This window comes from Acomys russatus, chromosome 27 (genome assembly GCF_903995435.1).
Source record: "Acomys russatus chromosome 27, mAcoRus1.1, whole genome shotgun sequence".
Taxonomy (NCBI): Eukaryota; Metazoa; Chordata; class Mammalia; order Rodentia; family Muridae; genus Acomys; species Acomys russatus.
Window position 1 is genome coordinate 41,984,255 of NC_067163.1, and position 18,040 is coordinate 42,002,294.

At 36.0% G+C, this 18,040-nt stretch overlaps 1 protein-coding gene across 1 annotated transcript in view; it reads left to right on the forward strand.

Annotated features, from left to right (window-relative positions):
• Positions 1–16,919, forward strand: part of Vegfc (vascular endothelial growth factor C) — a 99,749-nt gene extending 82,830 nt beyond the window's left edge. The window contains exons 5-7 of the mRNA XM_051169498.1: positions 11,523–11,629; positions 11,916–12,249; positions 16,398–16,919. Of these exons, the coding sequence (XP_051025455.1) occupies positions 11,523–11,629; positions 11,916–12,249; positions 16,398–16,512 (556 nt within the window). The 3' untranslated portion in view covers positions 16,513–16,919. The remainder of the gene's footprint in view (positions 1–11,522; positions 11,630–11,915; positions 12,250–16,397) is intronic.
• Positions 16,920–18,040: the final 1,121 nt, after the last annotated feature.

Here is an 18,040-nt window from a genome sequence, read left to right on the forward strand (position 1 = left end):
TATCAATCAATAATCTACAAGTTATTTCTTCTTTTATGCCACACAAGCACGATTGCTTATTTGGGAGAAGGGCAAGATATCTGTTCCAATTTTCATTTAATTCTCATCCCTTCTATCCATCTACTTTATTCTGTGTGTACACCTGATTTAGCACATCAGTGTCAAGCCAGTTGCTTTGTATCAACTCTCTTTCCCATTCTTGTTCACGATTGTAAGTTTTAGAAGACATCTTTTGATTCATCCAAGCAATAATAGTGCCTATCAGTTGCTTAAAGAATTGAGGACAGATTTCTCCACATTCTTTTTTTGTCACTTGCCATTATTCTCCACATCTGTGTTCTACGAAGTCTGATTCCCTGGGCACAAACCTGTTTCCTGCTCAGTATCTTGTTCCTACTATGAATTTATCTTGAAGTCAGTTCTCTTTCTTTTCTGCCTTTCTAATGCCATAGCCCTTTCTTAGACCTCAGATTAAGAGCTTTCCCCTGCATTTGTCACAAGAAAATACCACAGTCAACACTGCTCCTTTTTGATGATGACAGCATGGCTTTTTTGTGTAGATATTATGCTTTAGAGCTGTAATTGTGTTATTACATGCACATTTGGTGTGTTTATTTCATAGCTATTATATTCTTTTATGATAATAGCTGATTACAGTTTCATGGTTTTCCTATGACAGTATACTACAGGCAAATCAATGTACTACAAAATAGAAATAGAAGGATGCAATCAAGGAAAGGTAAAGGAAGAGAAACACACAGAAAGGAAATTATATGGAGACACAAGTATCTTTTTTTTTTTTAATTTTTTTTTATTAATTTATTCTTGTTACATCTCAATGTTTATCCCATCCCTTGTATCCTCCCATTCCTCCCCCCCCCATTTTCCCATTATTCCCCTCCCCTATGACTGTTCCTGAGGGGGATTACCTCCCCCTATATATTCTCATAGGGTATCAAGTCTCTTCTTGGCTACTTGCTGTCCTTCCTCTGAGTGCCACCAGGTCTCCCCCTCCAGGGGACATGGTCAAATGTGAGGCACCAGAGTATGTGAGAAAGTCGTATCACACTCTCCACTCAACTGTGGAGAATATTCTGACCATTGGCTAGATCTGGGAAGGGGTTTAAAGTTTACCTCCTGTATTGTCCTTGGCTGGTGCCTTAGTTTGAGCGGGACCCCTGGGCCCAAATCTGCCTATCATATTGTTCTACTTGTAGATTTCTAGGACCCTCTGGATCCTTTTATTTTGCTGTTCTCCCATGCTTCTCTCATTTAGAGTCCCAATAGGATGCCTTCCCCTCTGTCCCAGTTTCCTGGTAAGTGAAGGCTTTCGTGGGACATGCCCCTTGGGCTAGTATGCAGATATAAGTGAGTATATACCATTTGATTCTTTCTGCTTCTGGGTTAACTCACTCATTATGATCATTTCTAGCTCAATCCATTTATCCACAAATTTCGGGAATTCCTTGTTTTTAATAGCTGAGTAGTATTCCATAGTGTATATGTACCACAGTTTCTTTATCCACTCTTCTACTGAGGGACACTTAGGCTGTTTCCATGTTCTGGCTATTATGAATAAGGCTGCTATGAACATGGTTGAGCAAATTTTCTTGTTGTGTGCTGGAGCATCTTCTGGGTATATTCCAAGGAGTGGAATAGCTGGGTCTTGAGGAAGCCCTATTCCCATTTTTCTGAGATAGCACCAGATAGATTTCCAAAGTGGCTGTACTAGTTTGCATTCCCACCAGCAATGAAGGAGTGTTCCTCTCTCCCCACATCCTCGCCAGCATGTGGTGTCACTTGAATTTTTGATCTTAGCCATTCTGATGGGTGTAAGATGGAATCTCAGAGTTGTTTTGATTTGCATTTCCCTGATGACTAAGGAGGTTGAGCATTTCTTTAAGGAGACACAAGTATCTTAAATCTAATAGTGCTGCATTTATTGGTTGGTTAGTTGGTTAACGCTGACAATGTCTATGAAGATGTAAGGAAATAAAAGTCTTATGGCAAAGACTGGGCTTATTTGAACAGATTTTAATACATAAAATCAATAAGGTATTAGATAATGAGATTACTAAGGCTATGATTTTCAAGTAGTGAATGCCAGCTTAGGAAATCTTCATGCTTTTATAAAGGTATGAGGGTAGAATAAGAAGGTTCGGTATAGCCAAAGCATCTTTAACTGTACTTAATACACCATAAAATGGCTGATAAATATTATTTGGAACTGGTTATGTGATTATGTCAGTCTTTGAAATAGTATCAAGTTGAAAAGTACGATAAAAGCAGTGGATGAAAAATTTTTAAAAATCTGTCTGAGGTGATAATTCATCTTTTATTTGTTTACTGAGATTGTTGTATAGTGTTGACACTATACTAAATAAAATGTACTTAATAGTAACTATTTACATTTACTGGGATTTAAGGAGAGAGCCTCTTTACTGTGAGGGCTCTTATCTTTGCCAAGGAGGACAGCTAACACATATCCCCGGCAACTTTTTACTTAAGACATGAGGACTCAGTGTCTTTAGACCATTAATCTGTAATACACCCTCAGTCCAGTTGCTTAAAAGCTTAAAAGTCATGGCATTTTCTTTCTCCAGCTTTAACTCCTCAAATTTTCCCTTTAAATTTGAAGATTGTTATGTGTTTTTCTCCTTAAAATACAAATAAACAGATGAGCATAAAAATAATTCGCTAACATTTATGAATAATAGAGAAAGGATGCTCCCACTAAATCAAGACATAGTCTTAAACCATCTGATGACAAAGAATTTTTTGTTAACATCCAAAAACAGGCATTTTAGGATCTTCTAAAAAATATCCTCTTTGAAAGTTTAAAATCATTATGTATACCTGCCTTTATTTTCTGAAATCTCAGTGTTATACCTGTTCATCATTTCTTAATTTTCTCTCTCTCTCTCTCTCTCTCTCTCTCTCTCTCTCTCTCTCTCTCTCTCTCTCTCTCTCTCTCATGTGTATATGTGTTTATATATACACATATAGACTATATACACATGTATATATACTTGGGAACCTGCTAGCATGAATGAATTTGCCAGTGAAACTCAGTCAAGAGAAGCATTGTGTAAAAAACCCAGAAGCGTTATTTTTTTTTTTTAAATCAAGATATTATGTGGTAGCTGGATGGTCTGGTTTGCTGACAGTTGCCTTTGGCATCCCAGCATCTCTGCGGCATTTTGGTTGGGTAGGAGAAGGAACAACACAGTGTAAATAGCCAGGAGTAGTCTACCAGCTCATCTGCTTCATTGGCACTCTGCCTATGCGTTTCCCCAGAGGACAGAAAAACTAGAGGGATAAATTTTAAAACACGCTATGCTTTTAAAGCAGTGAACACCAGCCTCAAGAGTGCTGGTTTGGTTTTGGTTTGGTTTATTAAGGTGTTGAGGTAGAATAGAAAGTTTGATGTACAGAAAAATAGTGAGACAATTTTCAGGATAACCTAAACATTTTTGCATGTTTTATGCTCATAAAATTGAAGATAATTGTTATTTCAACCTGGTTGATATATTATGTCAGTCCTTGTGGAAGAAAAGATACAAAGAAGATGGGGTATATTTGTTTCATCAATGAGGTAGAATCATAATTAGCAAAAATCCCATAGGCCATATCATAGGTCCCCCTGCAGCATATTTTGTAGCATTTGTCCAATGAATAATATCATGTATCCACCATGATAGTATCATACAGAAGGGTTTCATTACCCCTGAAATTCTACATAACACTTATTCATTTCTCCTTCCCTTGTACTGACGATGTCTGTGAGTTATTAAGAGGTCATTATAATCTTCTGTTGCCCTTTAATTTTTGTGGTTGTTGTCACCGGTTTGGCGTTGTAGTTTTCTGCTACTGAAGTATGGTTGTGACATGCTAGTAAGACCATAGGCTTTGTTGAAGCATATTCTTACTGATTTCCTGATTATTTAACTTTATTCATTCTCTGGCTTAATTCAGTTAATCTGAATTAAATTAGGAAATAAAACTGTATAACTGTGTATTAACTTTTATTGTTTTATCCTATTAAAACTTCTGCAAATGCTCAAAAAACACCCTAAATAAATGCCTCCCTGTGCACTTTATTCACCCACGTCACACCTCGCTTAGCCATCCAGTTCAAAACTCAAGCACCCTACTTGAATCAGTCAGTGAGCACACAGCACTGAATGGCTGCCTCATATCCAGTGGTGGGTGACCTTTTGTGACATATTTTGCTTCCAAACAGTTGTTTAGAGCTTTAAAAAAAGGAAAGATTTGATCTTGTCATTTCGCTTTTTAAACTAATACACATACTTTTTTTATTCTTTCATATATTGTGTGTCAAATTTATTAAATGCATAGAGTTTACATCCATCACACTCTATCTGCCTTCCTTTTTTTTTTTTTGACAGTGATCAAACTGTGGCTCTATCCTGTCAGAAGACTCACAGAACACAGGCGAGCAATATCACAGTCAAGCCTGTAAACTCATGTGAATCAATTCAATTTAAAGCATATAAGCAAATGCACATAATTTAGATATATGTATATTAAATATAGACCTTTATACTTTAAACATAATTTTTTGGTGCTATACTTTTTTTTTCATTGTATTTTTTTTTTTTTTTTTTTTTTTTTACATATATATGTATATGTAAACTTAAGAATCTTTTTTTAGGGTTTTTTTCTTTTTTTAATTAATTTATTCAGATTACAACTCAATTGGTATCCCATCGCTTGTATCCTCCCATTCCTCCCTCCCTCCCACTCCCACCCTATTCCCCTCCCCTAAGTCCATGACCTAGGGGGATCTCCTCCCCCACTTTATTGTCACAGGCCATCAAGTCTTTGAGTGCCACCAGGCCTCCCCACCTTGGGGAGGTGGTCAAATATGAGGCACCAGAATTCCTGTCAGAGTTAGTTCCCACTCTCCACATAACTGTGGAGAATGTCCTGTCTGTTGGCTAGATCAGAGTAGGGGTTCAATGCTTACTACTTAATAATCTTAAGGGTGAATCATGTCTTACTGTATTGGATAAAGGAAGTTACATAATTACATTGAATACAAAGGCACTTTGCATATATGTAATGTGTGTGTGTGTATGTGTGTGTGTGTGTGTGTCTGTAGTAATTTAACCCATAGTCTCACATATAGTAACAAACACTCTACCACTCTGCTGTGCCCCCAGAGTGAAAAGTTTTCTTATTTTTTATTCATTGTTAAGCACTATAGGAAATCTAGAATTTAAAAATATCTGTGTAAACATAAAAGTGTATTCCAGTAACATGAATAATGAGGTCAGGATAAAAAAATTATTAAACAATATTTGTAACAAAACTAATGAAAGATTTTTTTCCAGAGCTCTGCAAGCCTTTACATTACCAAAATACAGCTGTCCTTCCAGTTGCTATTCAGACAATAACCTTTCAAAAAGTTTCAGGATCTATATTCTTCCATCGTATAGGTTTAGATAGTTGAAGTTCAGATACCAACAGCTGACATTTAAGAAATCAAATCTCAGGGGAGGGCTCCCTCTTTCTGAGGAATAAAGAAGGAGGATGAGGACAAGAGAGAAAGGGGTGCGACTGGGAGGAGATGAGAGAGGGGTTCACAATCAGGATGTAAGGTAGATAAATAAATTTAAATTTAAAAAGAAATCAAATTACTGTCTTGATATTTATCAAAATTATTAATGTAGCTGGGATTCCCTTTATTTACTTTCTTGGCATATTGCATGTGTCAAAACATCATTTTGTAGCTAAAGAATATAAAATGTTGTCAGTTATGCTTTAGGAACTACAAAATTTGGGATTAATTTATAAAGTAAATTTTTTCAAAGATTATACTTCTTTGAAAGAACTATAACATCTTAGCTCATTTGTATAAAATGCCAAATAATAGTGGTAGTATATTTTAGTTCGTTGAGTGTGGATTTTGAGAGTCAAGGAATCTCTAAGAATATAAAATTCCAGGGCCAAAATGTAGAGGAAATGAGTAACAATATAGAAGGCATGAGATAGCATGCCATAACATTCAAAGTATAAAGGCTAGTTTATTTCCCAACATTTAGAATTTACTCAACCCAGAATGTGTATATCTCTCTAAGTTTCAGAGAAGCAAAAGGACTAATAAAGTTTACTCAATAGGATACTCCTATTGAGAAATGCACAGATCCTTGGACTCATGACTCCTGATTTCAAACAGCAAAATCTATGGCTAGCAAATCTTTAAAGTGAAATTTTCAAATAACGCAATAATTCTTATAAAAGTAACTTTCATCTTTCATAAAAATTAATGTTCTTTTTGGCGGAGAACTTATGAAAGTTCCCAACATAGAACTATACTAAAAATTATTCTATAGCTTGCAGAAGACACGTGTTTCCAGTAATATGCTTTGCCAATGTAGCACATGAAATGTCTTACTTGTAAAAATCTCTACATATGTTCATTAATCATTACTTTCGAATATCAATCTCAACAGCATCAAAATACCTTGAAGATTAAGTCATAAAGGCAAGATAATCCTTCTACATAATCTGTCAACACCTCCTTTCATTATAATATAATAACATGTTTCTTTTATTTTTATTAAATATTTTACATATACATTTATATTATTACACAAATATCCAATAAACTACCTACAGCAAAAAGAACCATGAATGAATCAAGAATTACATAAATGTTACATTCATAGTGTTTGTGTTTGCCTATTTGTATTTGGCAGCCTTGAAGTAAACATCTTCCTTATCTTGGTGCATCTAAAATTCTGAATGTAAATCAATATCTATCAAATATCATCTTTATCTTTATCAACTTAAAACATCTATCTAGACCTAAAAACACCTTAACCTCTAAACAACATTTAAAATTTTTCTTTCCACCTCATTTTTAGGATGGTATTATATAAATCCTAAGAATTTGCTTCTTACATTTGAAGGAGGGATCATCATTTAGGAGTTATAAAAATGTACTTATCCAAATATTGCTTTCTTTAATTCAGTATTATCTAGCATAATTTCAGATTTCAACATAAAAATCTATTTACAGTGAGCAAAATTTTCTTACTTGTGTGAAACATCTCATATAATTTTGAAAATTAAATTGTGTTTTAACACTATTAGAATCCAAAAAATTTAGTTCTCGTTAAGTAAACCATTAGTAAATATTATAAAGTTTGTGTTGTCAAGACTGTTGCAGGTTCAGTTGAAAGCTGTGTGCCAAAATATATTTTTGTTCAACATAAACACAAAAGAGAAAACTAGGTGGTACAACTGGATTATATGAACTTTTTTTTACTACTATAAAAATACATACCTGGATGTTTCTATAACATTCCCAAAAATTCCTATAATACTTTCTACATAAAAATGTTCATATAGTTAAAATATGTATTTTGAGTTTGTTGTGCCATATGAAAGCAAAATTTTTTCTGACCATGTAAAGGCAAAGAAAAATTTTCATTTTCTTACTTATTTTAGGTAGAGATAAATCTGTATGGACATATTTTGACAATTTAACCCCAGCACAAAGCTTACCATGTTCCCCTGGAGGGAAAGGGCCTTCACTCTCCAGTAGACGGGGCCTAGAAACTGAAATGATTCCTGTCACTCTGCCATTTATATAGCTTAGATCTTTGTTTTTGTCAATTTTTTAGACTGCAAAAAAGATAACTGCATCCAAATATATACATAATCCAGGTGGAAAGGGGATCCTGTGTTTGAGGTTTTGTATGAGAATATTAGTGTGTGTGTGTGTGTGTGTGTGTGTGTGTGTGTGTGTGTGTGTGTGTAATTGAAAGAAAATTGTAGAAACTCATCTATACCACATTCACTCTGATAGGCTGTGTTATTATATGTTATTCCATTGTATTAGGAAATGTTAGGTTTTGGCTCTATTTTTTGAGACATTTTCTCATATAGCTTGGGCTAGCTTCAAACTTATTATATAGCCCATGAAGATGACATTTGAACTCCTGATCCATATGCCTGAGAATCTGTTTGATTTCATGTTCCAAATAGAAGCTGTAACAAATAGCTAGAAAAGTACTGTTTAAAGCAAAAATAGAATAAATTATATACTGCCAAAGTGAAAAAGAAATATTTTCTACTGTCATCATAACAGAATGTACCCATCCAAAGCCAATATAGAAAAGGATATTACAATCACAGGTAGAAGGATAATAAGGTAAGATATTATAGTTCGGATAGAATATATGTGCAGATTTAATAACATCGGTTCAGAAAATTGATAAATACTATCATGAACAATTTTTCATGATCAAATGATAAAATTACTCTATTAGTTACTTTTCTATTGTTGTGGTAAAATACCATAACCAAGACAGCTTATAAAAAGAGAATTTTACCACGTCCCCTGGATGGAGAGGCCTGGTGGCACTCAGAGGAAGCATAGCAAGCTACCAAAAAGAGACTTGATACCCTATGAGCATATCCAGGGGGAGGAGGTCCCCCTCAGTCACAGTCATAGGGGAGGAGAGTAAGGGGAAAATGGGAGCGAGGAATGGGAGAATAAAAGGGATGAGACAACAATTGAGATGTAATATAAATAAATTAATAAAATATATTTTTTAAAAGAAATAGGAGTTTAGTTGAGAGCATATTGAACCAGAGTGAAAATAGTATATGACCATCATGGCAGGAGGGCAGGCATGGTGCTGGGGCATACCTGAGAGCTTGATCCACATGCATGCAGGAGACAGCTAACTCAAAATGGCATGACTCTTTTGCAACTTTTAATACTCCCTCCCCCCAGTGACACTTTGTCCAGCAAGCCATGCCTCCAAACCCTCCCCAAATGGATTCTGACATCTGTGAGTTATGGGGAACCTCTCATTCAAACCATCACAATGACAAAATAATGTACTGAGTAGAGATTATTTTAAGCATTAACCGAAATGTTTAGGATGGGATGGCATGTTCCAGGAAATACTTAGTGAACGAAACAGGTTTTAACTGGTTGGCCTGATGTTGATTTTTGGTTTGGGTTGTGTTTCAAAATGCAATACTAACACATATAAACAAAGGCACCAAGAAAAATAATAGCACACTGGGAATACGGTCCAGCATGAACTTCAATGAACACACATTTCTCATAGTCTTAACTCATCATTGCATGAGTAAATGCATTACATATTCAAGATTAAAAACAAAAGGCAGGTAACAAAAGCATGATGAAGCAAGCAGCTATGTATATAAAGACTGTTGGAGGCCAAATGTTGTGCTTGAACTTGTTACCATGAAGGCAAGCATAAGGACTGAAAGCTATAGCTATCCTTTGTTGTTGGTTTTGGGCATAACTATTCTTGTTTTTGCCTAAAAATATATGCATGCTTATCCTGCTAAAGATGACTTATTTATTCCTGAAAATGTATATGGTAAGCATGTTTAATTTTATTTTAAATGAAAAAAAAATACTGAAAATTTAGTTAACCTCCACACATAGGTTGTTTTAGATGAATTACCATAAGCTATACTGTCTGTAGAAAGAGAAAACTTTTTATATCATCTAAGATCGTTAAACCATTTTATGATCATTCAGCAATTATCACTGCCACTGACACATCGTTGCTTATAGACGACAAGCTGGACCCTGTGCATGATCTATGAGAGGCTTTAGTTGACATGACATAGCAAATAACATGGAGAGACGAAAAAGTACTGAATTCAAGAAATACCCATAATAGACTCTTTCACCAACCTAAAGGGGCCATGACTGGGAGAATTCAAGAAAGGAAGAGGGAACAAAGTTAAAGTAAACAGTACCATCTGCTGAAAGTAATCATGTGGGTGAAGCATATGGCACATTTTAGGCACACTGTGCCATATTGACAAGGATGAATAGGCTTTGTCTTTCGATGGCTAGAAAGGAAAACACCGAAGAATGATCAGAGGTGATGGCTAGGAGATGCATATTTGCAAGATGGGCGTAGAGGTGTGTGCCGGGGATTCTAGCACTGGGAGGCCGAGGATGTAGGATCACACGTTTAATGCCAGACAATACCACATAATGAGGGCCTGCTTTAAAACAGACACAGCTCGTAACTGCTCATTCTGTAAAAAGACAAAGCCCAAATCGGAATCTTTGTATAGTTTCATAATAGTTCCTATGCTGTTTTTGAAAGAGAGTGTTTCATTACATTGAGTATATAGCTATATAACTTTTCTTGGCAATATCCCAAACACATGGCCTATTTGTTTGCATTCAGTGCAGTCTTTAGGATGCCCACAGATTATTTGTGTTGTAACAATCTTTAGCTCACTCACCACCCTTCCACCACATAATGTTGTTTACGATATTGCTTTAAAATGAGTGGTGTGTGATGTTGACATAAGTATTTCCCTTTCATATCCACACCCATTCTTCTCAACAAGCCAAGTAGTAAAGGTTAATGCATGCTCTGTAAGTTAGAATGATTAAGACCAGAAAGCCTCCAGGACAGACATTAACCAGGATAACAATCTGCAGAATATATTTTCATTTGACTCCTAAGACAATCTAGGTATTCAAGCTAATGGCACAGAACACAATCTCAAATGATAGCCATTTTAAAGTAGTGATGATGATGATGATGATGATGGCAATAATGATGATGATGATGGCAGCAGCTATGTGAAAAATGGACCACTCTGGGTGTGGAGGCAGTGAATAAGATGAGCTAGTGAGGTCTGTCGTACTAAAATGCCCAATGTTGTAGCCATTAGCATAAATGAGTTTCTGTTAGCTAAGGGCGAGACAATTGCGACATTCAAACAGTAGCTTAAGTTCCTGACTGAAAACCATTTTTTCATATTTTTTTCTAAAACAAATAAGAAAAAATGAAGAGGAGGTTAGGGAGAAAGGAAGGAAAGGAAGGTAAGTAAAACGAAGACAAGGAATGAGATGACTCTTAGATATCTGTTTTTGGTGAAACAGAAAGTGGAACTCATGCATTGATCAAGAGATATTAGAGCTGTGACATCTGTGCTTCAGAAATAAGATCATAAATTTGTTTTTATGTGAATATCACCATAGGTGTAGTAGTATTTGAGAGCCAAATGATTGAAGCCACACAAACAGACCAATCACATCTTCTCATGAAATTTTATACAGCCATTAAAACTCATGCAGAAATTTTTTTGACAAATGACCTCTAAAATTGCCTGAAATATATTTTTATTTGATAAAGGAAATTACAGAGTAATGTGGAAGGCATCATTACATTTGTTAGTAAGTTAAAACACCATTACACAAAGAAGCCTATTTTCCTTTAAAAATTGTTAAGTCTGGAGCTATCTAAGACCTTATAATTCACAATGGTAAACTCTGAGATTGAAACCTGGCAGCAGGTGAGCTAGGTGTTATTTAAGAGGAGACACCGATGGTTCACCCATATTTTTAAATATTTTAAATCTTTCTTGTAAGCATGATTTGATTTGTAACATATATATAGGAAAAGGAGATGATCCTTCTGTATGCCAGTTATACCGCTGCTTAGCTTCTATTTAATCTGTGTCCCCCAAAGGTGTCAGACAGCCAACAAGACGTGTCCAGCAAACTACGTGTGGAATAACTCCATGTGCCGATGCCTGACTCAACAAGACTTTATCTTTTATTCAAATGCTGAGGGTGGTAAGCGAAACAATACTTCAGTCTCTATCTGACCTACATTTTCATTTTATATTCATATTAAGTTCTCACAATACTCTCTTCATCACTCCTTAGAATGAGTACAAGGTAAGATTTTTGCTCCTTCCTTTGATATCTTTAAATACTTCTATATAAAGGGACATGGCATGTTTATACATAGCTCTTTACTTAAAAAAAAAACTAAAAGGAAAGATGGTTCGGATGCATATGTGTGATGCCACATCCTGAACCAAGGGAGGTTCAGTAAGTATGTTCTGTGTTTGTCTAGGCGCAACCAGTGGATACCATGATGTCTGTGGACCAGAAAAGGAACTGGATGAAGACACCTGTCAGTGTGTCTGCAAAGGGGGGGTTCGCCCATCCAGCTGTGGACCCCACAAAGAACTGGACAGAAACTCGTGCCAGTGTGTTTGTAAAAACAAAGCTTTCTCCAACTCATGTGGAGCCAACAGGGAATTTGATGAAAACACATGCCAGTGTGTATGTAAACAAACCTGTCCAAGAAATCAACCCCTGAATCCTGGAAAATGTGCCTGTGAGTGTACGGAAAACACACAGAAGTGCTTCCTCAAAGGGAAGAAGTTCCACCATCAGACGTGCAGGTGAGGGGTCGACGGAAGCAGCACGAATGCCTTTCTAGAAAGCGCAACGCTCCCAACCAGGAACCAGTTTCTCAACCCAAATCAGCAGCTGCTTATTGGAATGAAGCCAATAAATTCTCTCAGAATAGATATGATTATTTAAATCAATGCTATTCTTTATTCCACAGTCCTATATGAATTACCTTTAGAAGGCATATGTATTGTTTTAGAAATTCATTCACTGACCTATGTCTGAAACCTTCCACAATTTTACTTCCGGGTGTAATTTAGGACAGGATGCACCATACTGTTTCCTCAGAATTTGCTCTAAAACAAAAATGAAATATTTACACTAAATGCTTACTGCTTCATGGGAATTAAATAAATGTTCTAGCTTGCTTTCTGTTGCTGTGATAAACGCCATACCCAATGTTGGGAAGAAAGAGTTTATTTGACCTACAAGGTATAGTTTATCATCAAGGGAAGCCAGTGCAGAGACCAGAAGAAGGAACTAGAGGCAGGAATGGAAGGAAACCTGGAGGAACGCTGTGCACTGGCTTAATCCCAGACTTTCTAGTAAAGTCAAAATCTATCTGTCTAGGGATTGCACCACCCACAGTGGCCAAGTCCTACATCAGTTAAAAATTATGAAAATGTCTCACAGACATATGCATAGGTTAATCTGATCTAGTCAATTACTTAGGTGAGGTTCACTCTTCTCAAATGACTCTAGATTTGTGTTGGATCAATGAATAAAGCTAACTATGACAATAATGTAATATCTTGGTAAAGATATTCCAACAACTGGAGAGATGACGTAGTGGTTAAGAACCATCAGAGGACCTGAGTTTGGTTTCCAGCACTCACTTCAGTCAGCTCACAATGGCCTTTAACTCCAGCTCCAGGGGAATCCAATACCCTCTACTGGCATCTCTAGTCACCTGGAACACCTATACTCACACATACACACTCATGAACAAACACAGACATACACACATACACATACACACATAATAAAAAATTTAAAACAAGATCTTTAAAAGTTACTCAAGACTCATTTTTGAGATGTTACTTTATTTTACCCATATTGGTGTTTTGCCTGCATGTATGGCTATGCACCTTGTGGGTGCCTGGTGCCCACGGAGGTCAGAGGAAGACACTGGATTCCCAGAACTGCAGTTAGAGAGTTGTAAGTCAACATGTGGGTTTCAGGTGATGGTCCTGGGTCCTCTGACTGAGCAGCAAGTACTTGACCACTGAGACATCTCTCTTGCCCCATCATTCAATTTTTTTTTACAACATGGTTTTGTTCTTTTTTTATTAAAAATAATAAAATAAATAAGGTTCTTGGACTCAAGGACTTACCATATTTATGTCTGAATTTACACCTTTTTCTTCTCAGAAAATGACTACTATTTAATCAAGATCTCTATTCTTGATACTTCTGTTGTATTCCTTCAGTGTTGGTCCAGCAGCCATACTTCTGCTTAACTTACTTCACTATCTTCAGCTCTGTCTTTCTTCTCTCTCAGTTTGTGAAGATTGCAGATTTCTTCTACTTTATTATTCTCTTACTTTAAGGCTAAGAACACTTTGGCCATGATACTGATTTTTCAGAGTTCCTCCACCGCCCGTGGATTTGGCTTTCTGTATTCTTCCATCTCTAATCTAAGCTGGGTCTGTGGCCTGGGAGAGGCCCCTGTTAAGCTCTCTTTAAGCCTCTTAGTAGCTAGATCCAGCAAAGACCTTCATATTTATCTTGAGTGTCCTTAATGTTACCGTCTTTGTAGTTCTGTTCTCTTCTCATTGCTACCTGAGACTGTAGAGACCCGATTGCCAATAAATTACCTCTTTCACCCACCGTTTATATATGGGCAAATATTACCCTTTCAACATCTACAAAAACAGTCTTATCTTTTTTTATTTTTAATATAACATCCTCGTGGCTGTTTATCATTAATCTTGTACCCCAATGAGTAGAGCCTATCTTTTGAGTCTCAAGAGTGCGTGCTCTCATTTTAACTTATAATTATAAAGATCTGTCATTTGTAGTTACTGTATAATGAGACATAAGTAAACCCAGGTAGTTCATTGATTATATTGTTTTCTTTATGCATTGTTTCAGAACTGTTTACAATAATTATAATATTCATTTAAAATATTTTGATTAATATACATTTTCCAATTTCACTTGCACATTCAGACCCTACTTATCAAGTGATATTTTCAATATTTTCAATATCTAAAAGAACACAGCTATAAAATTTAGCAAAAACAAATTTGATTTCTTTGTGTGACTGTATATAGACTAGTTAAAAAAATCATAATTTTTCTACAGAGAATTGACACAGTAACTAAGTAGATCATATTTCTGCCCTTATATATTTGCTTAACAATATATAGTCTTTCATATATTGCCCTAAAGCCCTTTCCTGTTTTTCTGGTATTTAAGGTTGAAGTTACCATGTCCTGGGCAAGTGGGTATGGAGCAATACCCCCAGCCCTGAAGTGTATTCCTAGGCTAAGTCTTTATACTCATTGCAACTCTAAAGGTGTCCATTTTTCTAAGTGTATTTTCCAGAGTTTGTGGTGTCGAATGGCTGGAGCAAAATAGAACATTGTAAAATATATAGACATACATTTTCTCCTAATATTTATTTCAATGAAGAAAGACTTTAATAATCTGCTGTCTTCGACCACTGAGAACTAGATACCTTTCTTTCTAATAAAGAAATTGTATTCATTATGTCATCATGAATAGTTAAAATTTTGTAACATAACATTTATACCATCCTCTGCTAAGCCTCTCAGAACATTTCAGAAAAGAGAACTGAAAGAATGTAAGAGCTAGGGAGATAGAAAAAAGGGGCCGTAAACCATCTTCTTCTGGGCAGGACACGGTCATCATAATCATGAACTCATTGTTGTTATGGAGGCTCTTACTGGGTCTACACAAGAACAGGCCTGGGTGGGGCATGGGTGGAGGAAAGGCTAAGACGACAGAGCCTCACACTGCTGAATTATTTATTCCTGATAGATTCAGGGAGAAAGGACTCATGGCCATCAGTTGAGTACCCACTGAAATCCCACTTCTCCTCGAGCTCCAGCTGGATACTTCCAATCCGGTGGTCACTCAGCTGACTATGATTAACTCGAATGGATCATAAAGCAAAAAAAAAATAAAATAAAAAAGAAAACATGAATATGTAAAAAAAAGTTTGATAGGAGGAAGAGGTGCAAGGGTGGCAGAGAGATTAGAGAGTAGAAGGTGAGAGAGTAATCCAGAAACATTATATGTGTGCATGAGTTGTCAAAGAAAACAATAAGAAAAATTAACTATTTTAAGTACAAAACAATCATTGGCTATGCTTTCCTTTCTACATCAAATGAGATGAAATTTTAAATGTTTAAGGGGCTCTTTAGTGCTCTTTCATTTTTCCTTTCCAGCCCATTACACAGTGAGAACAATTCACCTTCCAAGACACTCTCCAAAGCTAGAGTCAATTTAGTACAGCAAATAGAATTTCCAAAAATTAAATGATGGGTAATTTGCCCTTTCACCACTACTAGCAGCAACTGGAAGTCTAGGGTGAATGGAGAAGGGCCCCAACTGTGCATGTTTTCTCTCACCATTCAGAATACAGGTGGAGGAAAAGGAGTTATCCACCATCGTCCAGCCAGCTGCTGAGTAAAAACACAAAAGTGTGGATGCGGCTGCCAGCCAAACACTACGGTCCTGCCAAGATGGCTGGGTTTAATTGCCTGGAAGTCTGGGTCCCATGCACATCCCAGACTTTTGTGAACGTTGCCATGCTTATGTGATCACAGGAAATCAGCAGACCTTAAATATTCACTTTCAAACTTTCTGTTTTATGTTACTTTCATCCACAAAGCAGAAAGAACTTCAAAAGAACTAATGCTTACAATAGCCCATCTTTCCATTGGCGTGTCAGCAAATGAGCTATGTTTTTAAAAGCCCTTTTCATTTCTCTACAATTCTGTAAACCTAAGCACACATTTAAATATTTATAAACCTATAAACACATTAATAATAAAGTTAGTAATTTTTCCTGCTTTAAACTAAAAAAAAAAATACATAAAAGCTGGTTTGTAGCATCTTGACTGGCTACCTTGGTCTTCACCATATGTGTTTTTCTCTGTTTTTCTAGTTGTTACAGACGGCCATGTACAAATCGACTGAAGCACTGTGATCCAGGACTGTCATTTAGTGAAGAAGTGTGTCGCTGTGTCCCATCATATTGGAAAAGACCACATATGAACTAAGATTATACCAACTCTCAGTCCATCCTTTTACTGTCTTGAAGAACTGTTGCCACTGTTAGAACTGTCTATGCACAGAAAGACCCTGTGGGACCATGGTAACGGAGGCCAGAGTCTGTGTTCCTTGAACCATGTGGGAAACTGGGGGAATGGACTGGCGCTCATGTGCAAAAGACCTCTTCAAAGACTGGTTTTGTGCCAGCGACCAGACAGCTGAGGTTTTTCTCTTGTGATTTAAAAAAAAAAAAAAAAAGAAAAGGAAAAAAAAAAGAATGACTATATAATTTATTTCCACTAAGAATATTGTTCCTGAGTTCATTTTTATAGCAATAACAATTGGTAAAGCTCACTGTGATCAGTATTTTTATAACATGCAAACTATGTTTAAAATAAATGAAAATTGTATTAGAGGCTGTGAAGTTCAGTCCATTGCCATCTTACGATGTACTTTGGCTTTTAGAAATTGAAATGTCATCTTCCAAAATTGTCTCATCACAGATTTATGAGTTGTCTTTCATTTTCTAGTGCAGCGTGTCCTGCAGACTCTAGACAGATGCCATGTGCACTGTGCATTCGTTTACACTCTGAGTAGACTAAATGGGGCCTAAATGTTTAAATTTGAGAGAAAAGGGAAGAAAGAGAGAAAGAGAGAGATTAGTTTCACAAATTTAAAGCGACTTTGTGGTGATTAAAGAGGAAAATCATGAAAATCACAGCTGGCCTCTTTGCATCTAGCAGGACAGTACGATCTACGTTCATCTAATGTTCTTCACCTTGGACATTTATCAGAAATCTAAATTATTTTTAAACTCAGTTGTTCTAAAAATCAAACAAAACAGTTGCTATGTATCAGTTACTATTCATTTGGCAAATTATTTTTAGATTTTATATATTTTGGAATATATTGATTATTATAGCCATTTCAGCAAAAACAGTGAAATCTTAGCTTCATTCAGTAAGCCTCCAGGGGGGTTGTAAAGAAGGTTGGAACCTGTTAGAATGTCTGCTATGTATTAGCTTGAATGCCAATCTAAATCTTGAGTTTCTTATATTATATTGGCAAACAAAAACAATCAAAAATTACTAAACTAAAAATTAAATCCAGACAATTCAGAGACAAAGCATTTATTTGGCCCTGGAGATGTAATAATTTTTATTTAAGAACACGAGTAGCATACAAAAAACCCAATATATTGCTATAAAAGTTTGCACACAATTTTGTGTGGACCATAAAAGTACCAGTTCAACACATTGTAATACGTGTGTGTGTGTGTGTGTGTGTGTGTGTGTGTGTGTGTGTGTGTTGTTAGTATAGAGGGACTAAGGCTGAAACTGAACAATTGTTTAGAACATCCACACATGTAATTTAGCAAAAAGCTAAAAATTAGAGTGTGACTGTTATTAAACTCTGCAAGAATCCCAAGATACCACGGTTGATCCAAAAGATAGAGTTGAGAAAACACTGGAAGCTCACAGCAACAACTAATACATCCAAAAGTTGGAAAGTTTATAAACAATGTTTCATGTCTAG